Genomic DNA, 19,652 nt, shown 5'->3' on the forward strand with positions numbered 1-19,652 from the left:
TAAGCAAAAACAGAATTGGAAAGAAATAAAACACATTTTTCTTCACATTAACATACACTTTATTCATATCAAGTATTTTTTGTTTAATTTTTAAAGACAACATTAAATACAGAAGGCACTTACAAAAATTGTTAAATTATAGAAACATATTAACATGGATTAAAAATAATAAGAAAAAAATTATAAGGACCAGAGATAGCACCACATGGCAGCCTTGTACAGTGCATCTCAAGTAAAATCTACAGAGCGCTAATCTAAGTGCAGTATAAAGAGGATTTATTGTTATTAGTTTAATGCCCCTACTAGGTTTCCTTACATAATTTCATCATTTGAAATACAGATAGCACATAATACAATTGTTTTTGTCACTAGTACGTGGTTCTTGTTTTTGTTGCGGTTTATTTTAAATGTTAGGCTTTGTGGTTTCTGCACGGAAGGAGTACTGGTACAGCTCGATCAAGCGATTTGCCTCCCTCTGCCCTGACAACAAAGCACCATGGGTAGTGGAATAGTATTTTCTATGGGTGGCCTCCCCAGCAAACAATACCTGTAGAGGCTTCGGATAGAAGAAAAGAAAAGAACAACAAAAAGTTAGCTTGACCAAACATATGCGCTCCCACATTACTGCCCTGGGGCCCAGTAAGCTATTTTAAGCATGAGTCTCTATCTTTCTGCTATAGAAAAGTGATTTAACAGTCTCAAGCCTCTTGTTCTTTTTGTGCAGTGTGCTCTGAGGGGTCAGACTGTTCCTTTCAGACCCCTAATTGCCCAGAGCATGTGTGTGTGTGTGTGTGTGTGTGTGTGTGTGTGTGTGTGTGTGTATTTGTCTGGCCCTTATACAACTCAACCTTCTCATTTGACTCAAATTTCAGTCTCAGTGCTGCACAGCTCAACATGACCCATTTAAAAAAAATTGTGCAAGCAAGCCTCCAGTCTGACTTTAGAGCAGTCATGGGAAATTTGAACAATGACACGAGGTGAAAAAGCCATGTAAGTGGTTCTAAACAGGATTCAAAGGTATTTGATTAAAATAATCGGAAACAAGTAAAATGCCGTGGAAGGACACCTGCTGTTTTTGGCTTAATTGGCAGATAAGTTAATGGAAAACAAAAATCATAATTTGCCCACTATTCACTTATTTGCCCACTACATGAACATGCACCTATAAAGAGCAGTGATACTCAAATATACTTTGCTGTTCCAAAAAGATACTGCATAAATTCTGATGCCTAAATTATGTTAAGCGCAAATGCCAATTATTTTGCAAATTTTGCTATAAAATTTCAACTTACTGGAGCCTTAGTGTTCTTGATATAAGGCAGGGGCTCAGCTAGCTTCTCCACATCTCTGCCGCTGGAGCCCACTCGAGTGAAGGAGTAAGAACCCCGGATATAGGGATTACTGCCCCACGAGGAGCGCAGGATCCGCCTTGGTTTTGGAATATTCTGGTTCCCTGTTAGAAACATCAAACATGAAAATAAATTGACTATTTGCCAAACGCTACTAATTGATAAAAAAAAAAGATTTACATTTATCTTAAATTGTATTGTTGCTACAATTTGAAACCCAGCTAATCAAGAGAATACACAAATACACAAATCCTTCTTTCTTTAAGTGTAATTTGAAGTGTTGTTCTTTTACGTTGATTTATGTTTGTTTTGGTGGTGTGAGTTAAGTGGACACGTGTTGGACAAGGGAAGTTAATCTTAAGTCTACTGTCAAATAATGACAGAAATTAGGGTACCTTTCAATTATCAGCAGCAAGGTGTGACCAAATCCAATTTCAGCACACTAATTACTGTATATAGGACTGGGGCAGATGGGAGGGGAACCTGCTGTGGATCTGGATTAAAACAGACTGACCTAGTTAAGAGGCATGCCAGTCTGTTGACATCAACTACAGAGAATGTGCGCATTGACCCTTATATCTGACTTGTGTTCTGTCATGAAAGGGTTACAGTGGAAGAGAAACCAGAGTTGTTTACAGTACAATCTTTTGCACAACCCTGGAAACTTTAGAGTTATTGTCAGTACGTTTACACTAGAAGCCTGACCGGGTCAGAGGGCCTTGTGCTTCCCTGACTTAACAGGTATATACGCCTTCTTGTCACAGAGAAATATAATTTAAAAGCATGACAAGCAGACAGCATTAATATAACCAGTTAAATGTATATGTGACAAAACAAACTCCTTGTTTGGCTGACAAACCTGATTGCATTCGATTCCTGAACCCCTACACAAATCTCCTGTCAGTTGGAAATGATCTACCTTGATTGATGTGTAAATGCAGCTCTCTAAGGCCCTGTTTAAACTTGGTATTAAGATGCGTTTTGGTCGATCGAATCACAAGTGGACAACGTTAAATACAGGTGTAAACAGGGTGTGAAACGTTTTGAGCTCGTCCACTTCCAGAGGTAGTCAAAAACCCATTCGACCGGATTGCTTTCGTGATGTAGATGCTGATGTGGTCGAATGCGTTCGAGCAGCCACAAAAGACCGCCTACTCTCCGCCTACTGACCTAATACACGTGTAAACATTGCGAGACGTACAAGGACGTGCGCTTATCAGATGGGATTTAAACTTTGACGGGCCAAATCAGAAGTATTATTTTCTGATAACACGAAAAGAAACAACAGCAGTAAGTACAAGCAGACGTAACATTAGTGCGCGATAACTTTAGCCCTCCCAAAATGGGGGATTATATGAATCAGGGAATGGTACTGAGAAGCAAAAATCATTATGCAGATGACGCATTAACCATGCTCTTTCTGCTAATGACAAACACCAAAAACTGTAAACAATACTCTGAATACTCAATACTCTTAGTGGCAGTGGGAAATGAACTCCAATTCAATGACATGCAGTACTACTGAGAATTAAGAGAGGTGTAATTTTTTGTTTTGTCACACCCTGATAATAGTGCAGTTTAAACAGGATACAGTGTTACTCTTGGCGCATTGCTGACCTGTAAACTGACGCAGTAGTTCGGTGCATATCTCCGCTACAGTCTCGTCGTCACACCTTTCCATGCGCAGGGCCTCTTCTCCGCAGATCCAGCCACTCAGCATGTGGCCATAGCGTTCGGGTGGATACAGCACATCAAAGCTGCAGATCTTTCGGTACCACAGCTCTTCTGGGTATGCCTGGCTGTCCAGTTGCGCCTCGTCCTCCCACACAAACTGAATGCTGTTGCACTCGGGGCTCCAGAAGGGTTCTGCAAACTCCAGAAAGATCTTGTCGGTAGTACTAATGCCCAGTTTCTGGATGGCCTGTGCCTTGTCTAGTGGCAGTCCTGGGGAGAAGAGAGTCTCGTGAGCTTTCTTCAGGACCCCAAGAGAGGCCGTTACGATCACATGGTCTGCCAGCAGACACTCGCCGTCTTCACACTCCACACAGACCGGAGATGGGCTGGGTCGTTGGTCCTGGTTATGGTCAGCCTGGTCTACAATTTCCTCTGTATCATGGGAGCTGCAGTTCCAGTGGATACGGTGGACAGGCTTGCTGAGGTGGAGGACATGACTTGGGATGTCCTGAGCCAGGATCTCAACGACTTTAATGAAACCAGCGGGAATGACATGGTGAGCACCGGGAATCTCGGTCCACTCACCAAACTCACTTAGAGACACTTCATCCATGCTGGGGGAACTGCTTTCACAGCTCTCCACCTGAGGCACAAAAAAGATGTTAAGGAAAGAAGAAATTATGCATAAATCTACCAGCATCTTGCTGTTAAGGTGCTACTTGGCATTAAAACTGAAGTCTACGGAGTCCAGTGTTGCCAAGTCCGCCATAATTGGGCTACTTTAACACTGTTGCCGCAGGTTGTTTTTCATGTCTGCAGGTTTAAGCGAGCCCAATAACGTGATATTTAGCCCCTAAAATGTGAAATTTACCAGAGAATTTTGAATGCAGGTGCTGAGGGGGTTAAAATACTCTGTCATTTTTGGATGTGCTTTCTGTCGTCTCATACAGTCTCCGTGAATGGAGCGCGTCACAACAATGAACTGTCTCACAGACATAATAAATAAATCTACAGAAAGCTTGAAATGTCTAGCCTACTATTAAACAAACCAATTCAAATAAAAAACAAATCTTCTGTAGTTATGTAGTCCTTATGAAAATTTCTCTATTAAAGGCACATCCATTAGCCTACTGTGGAGATGGCGAGTCAGCGCTGGCATTCGGCAACTTCATCTTTGCAGCCGACACTGACTGAGAAAGCCCTAGTTTATTAATAAAAAATTAAAATGTCTTCTTTTTCCCCGATGCATTCATAATCATAACTAAATGCCTATATTAAAGGACGGTTTAGTAGGTTATTATACTAATCAATTTTACTAGAAAAATCTTTAGTCGGAGGCAGGTCTACTTGGCACAAGGAACCAATCCATTTTTTAAATAAATTGCTGACATTACAAAATGCGTGACTGCAAATCACGTCACATTGCATTGCAGTAGTTCCCTCTCAAGAACGGTCTCTCGACATGGACCTCTCTCGCAGTCTCTCGACTGCGGCACAGCCCCCAGCACAGAGTAGATCGTTGTCTGCTTCCAACCAGCCATCAAAGCTTGCACCAAAACTCCGTGGCAGAGGACACTGAAGGCGCGGCATGGCTTCAAGAAAGGCGGCTGCCCCAGGGGCACTCCTTTGTCGGAGCAAAAGCCTCGTTCCTGATGGGAGGGTATGGAGGAGTTCGCCTTCACTGGCGTTGTGCAATAAGATTTCAGGTAGGTTTAGGAAGGAAGGGAGTCCAAAGCGTCAGCTTCTGATGCCATGTCTTGTTCCCGTCTCTCAGGGAACCGAGGTTACTAAAGTAACTGGAGACGTTATGCATGTGTAATGAGTCAAATGTTTTTATTTTATTTTATTTTTTATGGGGGTGCTGGAACACCTGCTAGCCCCTCCCTAGCGCCGCCCATGATTTTACCCCCCGGAACGCAACTGGGCTAGTTATGAGTAGCAATTGGGTGGGTTTTGTTGTGAAACCCTGGCAACCCTGATTGAGTCTGATAAAGTGACCATGAATAGCCTTGCAAAGCTTCATTTACTGTTGTTTTCACACAGTAAATGCTTGAACTCTGCTAAACACACCATTTACTCTAAGGTTACAGTTCCAAACTATACTGCAGTAAACAAACACAGGCAGCCTAGCAGACATATATCCAGCTGAGTGCTTTTTCTGGTCCTGCCTCTTCCTCCCATAACCTCTAGCATTACAGGATGACATTCAATGTCTGTCCTACTTTTACCTCAGTAATCCAGAGCTTTCATTACTATCAGCATTTCTGTGAATAGCCTGAGTGACAGATAGTACTGTGTGATGTTTACAAAGAGATTTAATTATTCCATGAATTGTAAATACAAGCCCATTGTGAGTCTAGGTCAAAGTGTTTAAAATTGTCAAATGATTAAAACAGTTGTATGTTTTTAATCCACACCTCTGTGGGCGGAAGTCTACAGTTTTTTTTTTCGCAAGAGAAACTCAGTTGCGACAGTGGGAAAAGGAAGCATGTATGGCGGTGAGCTTGACGTCACTGTTGTCTTACAAAGGTGTGGACACATGTTTGATGTTGTCATAGAGTTGCAGTAAATCTGCTCATGACAGGAACTCAGCTATTTCCGGTTGTGGCTTGTTACGGAGATGACAAACATGATGCCACACCTATAATTTCTAAATCAGGTCTATAGAGATATATCTTTATTTTTAACTATTCTGTGGCTAAACAAACCATGATTTGCTTATGAAAAATCTCTCTAAAACATTAGAGCCCTGCCCACCTTGAGGTACTGTTGTAGCATAGATAACTTGAGTTTCTTGATGCTTTCTGAGTCATAGGGATCTAGCATGATCTTCTTGCGCACCACATCTCGTGTGAAGATCCCAACACTGTTTTGACTCTCGGCTCCCACAGGCTTTCCATTCTGGAAGAACTCCTGAGTCAGCTCATACACCTGCACAAAGGAGGTTGTTCAACATGGTTAAAAGATAAATCGTATATCCTTACCACAAACAAGAGTTTAATTGCGTTAGTTACTGAGGTAGAGGGAGAAAGGCTCACTCTGAGAACAGCAGCTCAGGATGAGGTAACAACCACAAAACAAATGACTTTTACTCTGGCAGCTGTGAGCTTGAAGTGAAAAATGCTTTCTCTGGCAAAAAATAAATAAATACTCCTTTATTTTATACTTTGCAGTTTCAGCAGAAAGTAGCAAATTAACAATTATGAGCAAGTATAGTTAACGAACAAAATGTTGAGCGGGTATATTAAGCTACTGTAAAACAACTGCTGAGATTTTCAGGTAGAGTGAGTCCATTAATGAACAGAGCCCACACAACAGAATTTCCAAGTGGGAATACAAATGGCATTGGCCCTGTTTCCTCCTGGCATTAAGATGTGTTTTTTTAAGGAAACCACACATGGAGGTAGTCAAAAACGCATTTGACCACATCCTATTTGTAGTGGAAACGCTATCTGTAAGGGATCCTGACTGCAGTGAAGCTTCACCTGCTCTTCATGTTAGCTGCCTAATACAAATGGAAACAGAAATGCATCTCGGCTGACCATTCATGATTGGATCACCAAAAGCACTTTATAATACCAAGTGAAAACACGGCCGTACTGCATTAATTTATTCACGCCTTATAATCCACAAGAGGCTACACCAAAAGGTTCTTGCACAAAACCAGACACTCAGCTTTCTTCCATCACCTCATTGTACAGGTCACTGAACTCCTCCACCAGATCCTTTGGGATCCGCTTGCCGTTGTTGGTCTGGTAGTGGGCCACACCATTCTTGGCATAGAGGCTAATGCGGCCAACACTCCTCTCCTCCTCTGTGGTGTGCTCCAGCAGCCCATTGTCCTCAGCCAGGTGGTAGATGGGGTTCCCATTTGCCCCATGGATCCAGGTTGCTCCAAGTTCCAAAGTGGTTTTACCTGTAGAAAAAGGGAGATGAGGCACCTTGAAAAGGCACGTTTTTTTGAAGGTTAAGGATGAAGTAATAAAAAAGATGTTATCATGAGAAGACAGTTGTCTTACCGTGCTGAATGCTTTGCACTCTGCCTCCGATACGGCCTGAGGCTTCTAGCACCGTGACATTGGTGAAGCCGTTCTCCAAAAGGGTTTTGGTGGCGGCAAGGCCGGCCAAGCCCGCACCAATTACTACTATTCGCGGTTGTCGATGTCTGTGTAAGGCACTACTAAGAGGATCATCAGTGCTGTCTGAAGATATTTCACAACTTTGCATGCCGTCCAAACTCTTCTTCTAGGGAATCTGGGGAAGGGTGAGATGGGGAGAAGCTATTAGAGTAAACACCAAGCCCTCCAGCAAGACAGATAATAGAGATTATTCACAGAAAGGAAGAAAAGAACACATCAAAGATACAGAACATTTTATACTTTACATCTTTCACCATGTGGTTTGTAGGAATGACTGCAACACAGTCCCTTTTCAAGCCATAACCTTAAATAACACCAATATCAAAATAAGGTTTCTTATCTCCAACCTCATGTTGAAAGTGTTTATATCACCACTGCAGTGCTGAACAAGAATAAAGAGAAAGCAAAAAGGCCGGTGAAGTGTGAATTTGTGTCCTCAGATGGGTAAAGTCTTAAAATGAGAATCAGCGTGGAACAGGGCAACACACTTGCAACAACATAATGGAGAATGTAAAATGTCATCATATAGAGTCCATTACACTAGCGAATGGAAAAGGTCTGTATGTGGTTGTGAAAATAATTGCACCGTGATAGCCATTCATAAAATGAATGTGCTCTTCACATTTCCATTGAGCCTTTTCAGGCAAGGTCTTCACATAAACACACAAGCTTATGTGTGTGACAGCCACAAGGAAAAGATGCACCTGATGTTGGTCAGACCTTGTAAAAGAAGTTTATCAAGGACCTGAACGGGGAATATTGTTATGGTTACAGAATGTTATTATGGTGGACTAAACAGAATTTTTCTTTCATCAAAGTGAAAGGACAATGTTCTCTTCCTTATGCACACACTCCGTATCTGTCAACATTGTTATTGAACCCCGTAGGCATAGCCACACACGTGCAATGAGGAAGAGATGGACAACTGTGAATGAATATGATTTAAATGAATGAGGTTGTGGCTACTTTGCTCTCAGTACAAACCACAATAACCTCCTGTTGGGAGTTTGCACAGGCCAAATTCATTAACACAGTTTGTTATCAGACTGTGGAGAGGACAGGGAGGGCTGCCTGTGGCTTCTCTGATGCACAGTGACAATCAGAATATTTATTATAAATACTAAAAGGAGCTAGCTTGGTGGCTGCATTGTATCTGTTAAGGCATGAATGGGTTGTTTCCTTCTTGAGAATTCTCAGCATGTGACTTCAACTGAATTTAGCCACACATCAGCAGATTTTAAATATGGCTGAACGAAAAACTTTAGATAGTTTGTTACATTTGTTAAATTGATTTCCTGAACACCATTTTCCAAAGATAATTGATTCACCATGCAAAAACAACCAGTGTCAAGGCAAAATAACAAAACATGAAACCTTATCCTATAGCTATAAGTTATAACATGAAGTAATATGTATGTAATAAGGATTAGGTAAATGCATAATATTTTGTTACACTGAACTGCTGGAAGCATGAAGCATACTAGAAATCTCTATATGTGGCCTACAGCTAGAAAAATAACCCAACTATAGACGAGCTTTGCAGCTGAATATCCAAAATTACAGTGAACACTGCTTTTCCAGATTCTGAAAAAGATAACATTAATGCTTTAAGAAGTTAGACCAATTTTGTAATTTTTTGTCAATCTTGTCGCTTCGATTAGTGCCAACAGTGATAGTATGAGAAGTGTCTGATTCTTGGATTAATGCTTGTCTACTGAATGGGTCCCTTTAGCAAACTTAAGCTTGTGAATGTGGGTTGTCTCATTGATCTGCATTGACCTCCTGTTGAACTGAGAGAAGCAGTTTATCAGTGACTCACGACCAGAAACTCCTATGGCAAGGACGCTCTACAGTGAGGTGGAGAGGTTCTTTGATGGGGTCCTGAAATGGAAAGGCCTGGATAAACTCAACTGCAACTACAGGTCCTAACTCCACCGTTCAATCTCATGCAGTTTGAGGTGAACCAGAGTGTATGTGCAGTGTTTAACAGACCCACATCTCTGATATAACCAGTGCTCTTCTGGAACACACCAGAAGTTGCTGAAGGCATTACAAACAGCTGTACCAAATAAAACATAACTGCAGACATTTGCCTTTTTTCAACACAGTGGTTATGGTTGAGAGGGTTTGTGTACGAAACTTTGTTTGCATGAAAAAGTCCTTGCCTTGTGGTACATCTGGTTTCAAGGCAGAAGCAGAAGGTCATATCTTGTGACGTTAGGATGAAGCCAGAAAGGAAAATAAGATTTAGTGTGTGTATAAGGCATGGTTTCCATTGTTCCAATCCATCGATCCTACATTAGATGACCCATATAAGGCTGTCTTTCCAAAAAAAAAATTTTTAACAAACACTTAGGGTGTTATAAAAAAAATAAAATAAGTTTCCCAGTTAGCATCAACTTGAAGTTTTGATGTTGAGGATGTTTTGCCAGTTTTCTACCAACAGGGTACTGGGGTTGGCGACCAACGTAGAACACAAGAAACCGCTGACGTTTTCATAACAACAGCAAATCTGGCAAAACTGACACAAAATGAAACTAGACCGATCCAGAGACATTGCTTAACATAAAAAGAGAAGCAACTCGTGTATTTTGAAATTCTCCTATTTGAGCAACCTCAGATAGCACTACTCTTACATCACTGTGGCTCAAATTATTATTTTTTTCTTTCAGTGGACATTATGGGTGTTATCCTTGTACCAGGATAATAACAACGCAAGGTCCCGGCACCTCACTTGCCACAGATTAAGGGTGGGCTTTGGGGGACGCATACACTCTTCACAACCTACATCCTCTATAATGCCTTCTCTTTTTAATGCAGGCTTGGAACTGTTATACAGACCCATATTTAAGACCTACAGTCCAAATACAGCAAATAAAACAGGACAGGAACTGTCTATTTGGAGAAGATAACCTTCACGAAGCCGGCATTGGAATCTTTTTCCTGGTGGGATACAATCTTGTATACAGAAAAGGATTTGATCTATACAAATTCATATTAGCCTATTATTATTACGCTCATTTTAACATCCAAACATGATTTTAAAAAGTAACTGTGTGTGCATAAAAGCCCGAAGCACTGGGAGTTGAGATAAGCGAAGTTTGGCTGCTGATAAAGTAGCAGCACGAAGTGCGTTCAGTGGAATCCGCGCTGCCACGTAACTACATACAGTCACAGGCGAGTGGCCTCCAGTGATAAGAAAATAAACGGCAACCTATAATATTTACCAAATACCCTTTTCAGGAAATCATGAAATCTGTACCTTTTTCAGGTGACTGAACATTTAAGTCATAATTTATGTGTCAGCGCATTATTAGATGCACCTCAATGAAAACTGCATTGTAACAGACGGGGAAAATAACGGGGGGAAACGAAAAAGACGGAGAAACATCTTCTGTCCGATATGAAAACACTGATCAGTCCTGAGAGTCAGTTTTGTTTACGATTTTGTTCGGATTCACCGTTTCTCCATTACCAACCTACATCATTGAAACGCGCGGTACTGTAGCAGTGAAAACACACACAAATCATCTTTTAGTATTCATCTATGCAGTATGGCCTTTACCTGACTTTGTCGTCTTCAGCGTAAAGCGGAGAGCGATCCTCTGTTCTTAGTTTATTCGCAGGCAGCGTCTCGCTTTGTGTTTATGTGTCTTGAAACCAGAAGCAGCCAGTTTAGTCGACACCGCTGCCTCCTCACTGAATAAATATGAGGAACCGTGACGTACCGCCACGAAACCAACACCGGCGCTCGAGCGAGTCTTGGCGTGACTCACTGTACACAGGGGCGTTTGAACTAAACGCAAGGCCCACACCTCTTATAGCCTAGTAATGAGAGAGTAATGAGAGAGTAGAGCTTGTTTGCTCAGTCTTGTTAGATTACTGCGAAAGCCTATCCTTAAGCAAACAAACAAACAAATAAATGAATGGTTGAATGAATGTATCAATCAATATTTCAAATTGAGTGTTTACACAGGCTGTACAATTACTTTCAAGTCGTTCTAGCAATAAGTTCATGTCTACATGAATTAATGGCAAGACGCTCTTTATTCAGGAATTTCAATAAATGCGATTCATAGAAATGAATAGATATCTACTATGATTTTGGTTTGTTCATTCGAGTATTTTTGTGAAGCTAATAACAAAAAAAGAATACAATAACAAAAAAAAAATGTGATTTCCATAACTAAGCTTCATCACATTTGTAAAATAATAAGTTTTACCTTGAATTTAACATGTTTTTTAAAGATGCACAGATTTTTTTATTTTTTTATCTTTGGTTATATCCCTATTTATACCGACATTTATTTATTACAAAATGATATAAACTCATTTAAAACAATATTCAGTGACTGATACAAAGCAAAGGTAAATTCTATTATGAGGTGAGGTTCTGTTATTTTGGTACATGTTTCAATGCATGTGGGGATATTTTTAATCTTTAATTTGCCTAAAGATTATTTCTGATCCAACCGCTGTTATGTAATTCTCAGAACTCCGTAATATGGCATTGCTAGTGGGTAAAAGATGTACTTTTTACTCGCTTACGAAGATTAAATGCAACCTTTGAGACTAATTGAATCGAGCGGCAGTCTGATTTGAATGTGTATTTGAATCTTTAAAGGGATTAATCCCATCAGACTTGAATTCATTTTTTTTCTAGCTCTCATCTCTTGTTATTGTTCTAATATAAACCCAGTTCAGCAGATTCACAACATCCCTTATTTAGGTTCAATAGAACACGGTGTCCTTGTGGCACGTTGTTGGTTACTCACTTTGTCACGTCTGTACTGTTCATGTTCTGATATGATTAATCCTAAATAGATCATTTATCTTAGAAATGCAAATAAATCTTGATAGTGATTTAGTTCGGGGGGTGTTGGTTTCATTTATCTAATCATTTTTACACTGTGTAGTCTGCTCTATATCATGTTTTCCCTCAATTCATAGAATATGACTATTTGCTATGAAAACTTATATTAGGAAACCTAATTTAATAAAGGCCTGGTATATTCCAGTGCCATGCGATTAAAGGCCTGCATTCTACAGGCTTTAGTTTAAAAAAATCACAAGAGGCTTAGCAGTGGTCAGTATGTTCCTGAGATGTAAAACTAGTTAAACCCATTCATGAATGGGTGCCAAAGCACAACTCATTAAAATGAAAACACTAAGGATTAGAAGCGTTCCATTTGGGAATTGGAAAAAAAAAAATACTTGTGATCCCAGATATAGTTACAAAGGTCCAATGCCAGCCTGTTTTCTGGACTGTTTATTATATAGCAGTATAATTTGTGTCATTCAAAGCGATATTTTGGATGTTATTACATCTAAGCGACTTAACAACATTTTTTTTATCTAATTAAGGTTCTGAGAGAAAGAAAGAAAACGGTGAGAAGTGCCGGGTGGAGCAGAGGTGATTGTTCACAGTATAATCTTCTTTCAAATTGAATGGCCGGTCAGATTTCTCTGTTTTGAAAACACTCCATATACCTCATTTAACATCCTTTATTTGGTTTTAAAATGTCATTTGCCACTGGCATAAGAAGTATTTCACACTCATACACAGATAAAGATATGTTTGTTGTGCTGTTTTGTACATTCTCCAAATTAGTGTTGACTGGATGGAAAATGCTGTTGCTGCTGATAGAAATGATCTGTTGACTGAGTTTATTTAATTACACACAAACATGCATGTGTGCGGGCATAATTACCCATAAACACAATGAGTCTTTCTAATCTTTTGAGAAATCACCCACATTACTTGCTAACAGCGGTTAACCACTTTGAAACGAGTCTAATACATGCAGTCGCACGCAAACCACACTGTCACTGGTTTCAGTAACACATGTGCTCCACTTTGTATGTGCTATCTGGATGATTTCAAAGCAAGCTTGGCCACACAGAAAGGCTGCTGTTATGTGGCCAGCACGTGAATGGACACGAGCCTCTTGAATAAGTGGAACAAAGTGGAATGTGGTAACAGGCCATCACCAGTAGACTGGTTTACTAGAATGGACCTTCTGTTGGTGACTTCAGTGCATAGCCTGCACATTGTGAATGCTGCTCACCTAGCCTCCGTTTTCTCTAGCAGTCCAATTGGCATTGGCCATGTGCCTCAACAGTACAAAAGAGAAGGAAGAAAGTGTCTTTTCATGAATGGGAGGAGAAAGCAAGCATAGAAACTGGGTGGAATCGTTCTCATTAGGCAGCTTCATTGTGGATGTTGGCAGTGTCTACCTTGTGGGCTGAACTAAGATTTTGTGCTGTTATGCTTATGATTAATGCTATCATTTTATCTGGAATGGGGAGGCTCTTTATATTTTTAGGATTTTATATCATGGATTCTTCTGAAATTTGCAGGAACGGTTCACATAGCTATATATCAAGCCCCAAAAGTACAAAGAAGAAGCATAAAAATGGCCTGTTTAACTTGTGAGCAACATTCTAAGAATGTAACTTTTAAAACAATGCTAAATCAATGCTATTCTCTAATGACTGAGGCCAAATTCAAATTCAAAATTTACCAGAGCTATTTGATCCAGGACCAGCCTTGGAAACCTAACACACACACACACACACACACACACACACACAAAATGTGTTTGTCTTTTGTTTAGAACTTTGAGCAAGAACACTTACACTGCTATTCAAAAGTCGGAGGGCACTGCGATTTAAAAGAAAGAAAGAAAGAAAGAAAGACATTACTACAGAACTACAATTAATAAGCAAAGATGCATTAAATTGATCAAAGAGAAGACATTGTTACAAAAAAATTTTAATAGATGTTGTTCTTTTGAACTTTTCATTTATCAAAGAATCCTGAAAAATGTATTGGTTTCCAAAAATAAAAATAAAAAAATACAGCACAACCATTTTTATCTGTGATAATAAGATTGTATTAAACAAATACATTTTCATGGTAACATTTAAATTAACTTGATTTATTTAAGTTTATTCAAGACCATCACAACCTGACTACATGTGGGTTACACAAATTAATCTAAAAGTAATTAAAAATGGTCCGATCAGATCAATAGTTCAATCAATATGTGTCACGTCTACGTTTCTGTCTAGTTCCTGTTTGCCCCTATTTGGTTCATTTCCTGCTCATTTAGTTAATCATCATTCATTAGTTTCCACCTGTGTTGTCTTAATCATCTTGTTTGCTCCTTAGTTGCCTGCCCTTTATAAGCCCTCAGTTTGTCATTCCTTTGTCCTGGAATAATGTTATTGTCAAAGGTTATAGTGTGTTGATGCTTATTAAAAACTCCTTTTCGTCTACGCCTTCGTCATGCGCAATTACTACAACCACAACCCTGTGACAATATGCTCCATTTAGCAAGCTCATAGTAATTCATAATTCCAGCAATTATGAAGACACTTTGTACTGTATTGACAAAATGTGTCCACTAAAAAATTATTTGAGCTCTAGGATCAAGTTCTCATAATGTGTGCGTTTGTGTTAACAAACTACCCACTAGTAAAACAGCTTAATAAAGGTAACAAATATTTCACATGTAAACTTGCAAAACATTTTTTTTTTAAATGTAGAGTTTTGTTTATAGTAACTTTTTTTATTTTTTTGGAATATATATATAGTTTTTTTTTTCAAATGTTTTGAAAGTTACTATAAACACAACTCTAAATAAAACGTATAATCCTTAAAACTAAAAATTGTATTGTTATTTATTAGGCAAATAAAAAACTGAAAAAGATCATATTAATAATAATAATAAATAAGACGTAGTTATCCACAGTCACTGTTGTTATTGACTTCTAGTTTCTAGCTTTTCCCATAGACTTGCTTTTGATTCAAATGTGTGCAATCTATCTTAGAATCCATTCAATTCTGACAATAATTATATTTTTGCACAGCAACACTACTGTGACTGAAGAGCTTACACATACTGGTGTGGATTAACCATATAATTTATTTTTATTATTATTTTATTTATTGTTTGTTATAAATTATTACATGTAAAGAATGATGCAAACACAGCCTGCTGTAACATGCTGTACTTAATGTGAGAGGAATTTTAATTGACTGCATATAAAGACTCTGTTCTTTGCAACCAAAATGAATGAGTTCCAGTCTGACCAGGCAAGACAGTCTCATCACTGCCTGCACTCATTCACTATATCACCAGCTCTTTTGTATGCTTTCCCTCACAGCTCTGATTGCGCAACACTCTTTGCTATAGCGAGCTGGCTTTGTCTTCATTGTGGTTATGTGACACAGTGCTCTGTTACCATGCACTACGAGTAAATCTCATTTTCCAGTGTGCTATAGCTCTTCAGGGCAGCACACCATTTCCATTTTAAGGTGCTTATATTAAGACTTAACAATAAAAGAACAAATATGTTATTTGGGAACATGAAACCACATTTTGTGCTCAAAGCAAGTTTGTGTTGTGCTGCACCAGTTATTTTGTACTCAGTGCAAACCTAAATGGCATTTGTGGTTTGTAAACTATGCTGAAATTCCTGTTATCCTGTTAGTAAATACAAACAGGACTAGAAAATTGTTTAATTGGTGGGTTAATTCAAAGCTGGAATCTTGAAACTCGGAAACTTGGTGTTTCTTTGCAACTGTCAAATTTGCCATAGCAATTTCTGAATGAAAATTGTTTCTGCGCCAAACTTTGCTGAATCTACCCAACTATAAAAATATTTTCTAAGTTGAAGTAAAAAATATACTTCATGTTACATTCAAACTATAATAATAAAGGGTCACGATGAATGCTGGGAGTCTGCATCCTCTTCTTCCAACAGCTGTTATGTTCCATGTACCTTCCGCCCTGCTATTCTTAGGCTGTGGTACTCTGGGTGAGGTGACATCGGGCGGCTGTCCTTCTGTCCTGTCTCACTTTGGGTGTGTCTGTAATAACACGGCCCATATCCTCCTCTCTGAATCATAGGAAGGAAGCCTGTGACGGAGATGGACTCAAACAATTCATCTCCATCCTCCTCTCAGGTATTTCCTCAGAATGGGAAAGACACAGCCGGAGAGGGTGGGATAGACTTGATTACCTTCATGGGTCTTAGGTCTCTGTGCGGGACAGGACACAGGTCCTTTGCAAATGTGTCCTGGGGTGAGGAATCTGGTGTAGGTTTTCAAAACAAACCGATTTGAACTTTTTATTTTCCCCAACTGTGCCTTTATATGAATTAGAATGCACGAAACAGTAGAACCACTACCCTTGAATCAAGATGCAAACAAACATGTTACATTTAGTATGAGCAGTTTTTGATGTAAAATAGGTTGTATAATTTCAGAATTGAAAGCAAAAACAGAATGGTCTTTTCTTAGCTTTGTGAAATTATGCTACATAAAACTATAGACATATGATGGTATGAAATTTTCAATGTTGCGATTAATTGCTAATGCTTTTATCAAGGTATACAGTATTATCACGGTATTGAAATTTAGTTTTTAGTATTGTCATAAACTATCACAGGTTTAATAACTTTTTTCTTATAACAGAAAGAACTGATCATTTACATACAATACACAAAAAAATGTATAAAGTAAAAAAATTCACACAGATTAAAGTGCAAAAGAATTATAAAGACCAATAAGTAACACTTTACTATATGATCTCATTAGTTAACCTTATTTAATGCATTAACAATTAATAATGAGCAATAGATACATTTGCTACTGAAGTTATTAATCTTTGTTTAAAAAATACAACTGTTAGTTCATTAAATAACACTTGCACCTTTTGATTTTAATCAAACAACGTGTTATTAAATATTAATTAAAGATTAATGAATGTTTAGAAGAATTTTTCATTGGTAGTTTATGTTAACTGATGAATTAACTAATGTTCCGGGCCGGAATGTCGGTCTCTGTTTTGGTTTGTCAAAAACCCGCCCACTGCCAGTTTACCCAATTGCATTTTGGCACACGGGGTTGCCAGTTGGCGGAAAACACAGCGCATTTCATTTCAGTCATGGAAGCTGGCAAACGAAAAGGGTCAGAGCGGGAAATAGAACTTTCTGCCTATCCTAAAAAGCCTCGACATCCATCCAAAAAACGTTATGATCAACAACGGTATAATAAAAGCAGAATAAATATTGGAGATGCGTTTGAGAGATGGTTGTTGGTGTCGTCAATCTGGCAACCTGCGTGTGCATCAAGTCTGAGGAGGAGGGGCCGGGTGAAAAAAACCCTCTCCAATATTTTGAATTTGGACTGCAATAGTTCAACCACTCGGTGTCAATCATACATACAGCACCTTTAATGTAGCCTAAAGTGTGACCAAACAATAAAGAATCAAAACATTTTCAAACAATATCTAGGGCATGTTGTAATCCAGATTAAAATGTAAAAAAAGTTTGAAAATAAATAGCCTATTAAGTCTAAATATTTAAGTATTTGGTGCTGTGTCACCACTGCGAATACAAAAATCTGAATGGCTGTTTAAACCATAGATATGTATCTATGGTTTAAACCATTTAAATACATTTTTAGAAAGTAGTGCAGCTCCTTTGTTTATGGGGTTTCCGGGGTAAAGGCTGCATTTCTGCAGTTTAGCGCCATCTACTGTCAGAGAGTGAATGTGCGCTTTCATCCAGAGCGTCTCTCACATGTTCCACCATGAGCTTCTCATCTGTGCTTGTTTACAGCAGAGTGCGCACTTGTCTTTCACGCAGCATACAGCTATGTTGTGGATTGTGACCATTTGATAGGGAAAATATTCTTAAAATGCATTCAAAAAATCTGAATAATTTGTAATAAAGAATTATTCATGGTATTTTGAAGTGCCCACGATAACAATACCATACACATTCATTACCTTGATATATTGCATTGCCGAATCCCGGCACATGTCTACAGGGCCGTTTCTAGGCATAGGCGAGCTAGGCGGTCGCCTAGGGCGCCACCAGCTAAAGGGGTGCCAATGAGCGCACGTACTGGCACTTTTAGCAGGGTTGTGATAAAGAGTGGCACGGTCACCCTGAAATACGACTGCCGTCCCCACTGGATCCCCCAACATTATTGGGCTAGAGTACTGTCAATCTGACGATGCCTGTATGCCACTAGATCAGAGTGCTGTCAATTGCTGCCTGATTGTTGCATGCAAAGTTTGCATTTGGAGCGCTCAACAAAGCCGTTAGATCAGTGGGCTCTGTCAGTGCTTTGGCAAGGTAACACTTTTTTTTGCCATGCAATAAAACTAAGTTCAAAGGCCAATTTAAAATATTGGTACAGTAAATAAAGTGCACAAAATCAGTATTTTGTTTAGGCAGTATTTGTGTCACTTTTGTGTTACACACCATGTAATATTCCCATATAAACTTTAACATCCCATTAAAAAATATTTGTATAGTAAAATTCGCTAATTCACAAGATCAATACATCCTTTATTAGACCGCTTTGTCGAGTTAAATGCATTCTTACGGAGGTGTCGAAATGCTGAATCAATTAATTCACTTCCAAAAGCGCTTAATGGGAGCAGCATCATAGAGGGCAGAGCGTCACGTTATTTAAAAGGGGATGTTAACGCGTTAACGAGTAGCGAATGATTAAGTAGCTGCATTGGTTACTTTTATGCCACTGATAAAGCTTTTATATGTAGTTTGGGGTAACAAAGGGGTTTTATAGGTTTGACTGAAATAATAATGCAATAACTGACACTTTAAATCAATGTTTCAAGAAACAACAACAAAAAGATTTCGCCTAGGGCGTCAAATTGGCTAGAAACGGCCCTGCATATCTACATAAAACACATCTTTACGAAACCGAAAGAGCAGACGGGCTGAATGAGAATGCAAATTCATTCTCTGCCAACAGGTGGCGCTTATATAATAGCAGGAATACATCGTTTCCTTAGCTATTCCTGTAAACAGAGCAGCGCTACGCTTTTAAATACATAGGCATTATATGAAGGTAAGATGAAAAGAAAATGCCTATCAGACAAGTCTGTGTTATTCTTTAGCATCTCTGGCTTCTGTTAACAGACGTTTACAGTTGATTTGTTTGCCCAATTAAATAATTATTTGTGTGTTATTAATACTTCTCTAACCATTAGTCAGAAGTGTATGCATCAATAGGGATTTCCTCTTAATTCACAATGCTGTCGATGTTGCTAAGCCACTTGTACCGGTATGCCGGTTTTTTAATAAAAATTCATACTGTGTGCATAATTCAAACTGGTTTACCGTTTGAACTGGTATATCACCCAGCAATACTGTGTTGTTTTATAGGCCTACATATTATTACATTTCACATCCTTTATTTATTTGAGAATTTTCAGATACCTTATAGTTTTTATTGCTTTACATTTGCTCCAGACCTATAATGTCATCATTTCAAATATTAAATTGTTATTAAAATAAGTATCTTATGCTTACCAAGGCTGCATTTGTTTGATCAAAAATACAGTAAAGTAATATTGTAATATTGTGAAATTTTAACAGCCAGTCTTCAGTGTCACATGTTTCCGTCAGAAATCATTCTAATATGATTATGCTAAAAATCTTT

The 19,652-nt window shown here is 38.8% G+C and overlaps 1 protein-coding gene and 1 long non-coding RNA gene across 2 annotated transcripts; one reads left to right on the forward strand and one right to left on the reverse strand.

Moving 5' to 3' along the window:
- Window positions 1-58: 58 nt before the first annotated feature.
- Window positions 59-10,936, reverse strand: LOC107551695 (spermine oxidase-like). The gene is made up of 7 exons (XM_016233408.1): window positions 10,728-10,936; window positions 7,043-7,277; window positions 6,713-6,939; window positions 5,781-5,954; window positions 2,967-3,666; window positions 1,293-1,453; window positions 59-556 (listed from the first exon to the last, which is right to left on the reverse strand). The coding sequence occupies exons 2-7, from the start codon at window positions 7,248-7,250 to the stop codon at window positions 404-406; spliced, it is 1,623 nt and encodes a 540-aa protein (XP_016088894.1). The 5' UTR covers window positions 7,251-7,277; window positions 10,728-10,936; the 3' UTR covers window positions 59-403.
- LOC107551700 (uncharacterized) lies at window positions 1,671-18,648 on the forward strand. Its single transcript, XR_001604795.1, has 3 exons — window positions 1,671-1,942; window positions 4,536-4,541; window positions 18,638-18,648. It is a non-coding gene; the product is annotated as an uncharacterized lncRNA (long non-coding RNA).
- Window positions 18,649-19,652: the final 1,004 nt, after the last annotated feature.

Source organism: Sinocyclocheilus grahami, unplaced genomic scaffold (genome assembly GCF_001515645.1).
Source record: "Sinocyclocheilus grahami isolate Dianchi unplaced genomic scaffold, SAMN03320097.WGS_v1.1 scaffold17.1, whole genome shotgun sequence".
Taxonomy (NCBI): Eukaryota; Metazoa; Chordata; class Actinopteri; order Cypriniformes; family Cyprinidae; genus Sinocyclocheilus; species Sinocyclocheilus grahami.

Excerpts from the sequence above, each read along its gene's own strand:
- LOC107551695 (XM_016233408.1), bottom strand. The coding sequence starts at position 7,250 with ATGCAAAGTTGTGAAATATCTTCAGACAGCACTGATGATCCTCTTAGT. Across the intron at positions 1,454-2,966 it reads ACTACTGCGTCAGTTTACAG|GGAACCAGAATATTCCAAAA; the intron begins GTCAGCAATGCG and ends TGTTTCTAACAG. Across the intron at positions 557-1,292 it reads TCAAGAACACTAAGGCTCCA|CCTCTACAGGTATTGTTTGC; the intron begins GTAAGTTGAAAT and ends TTCTATCCGAAG.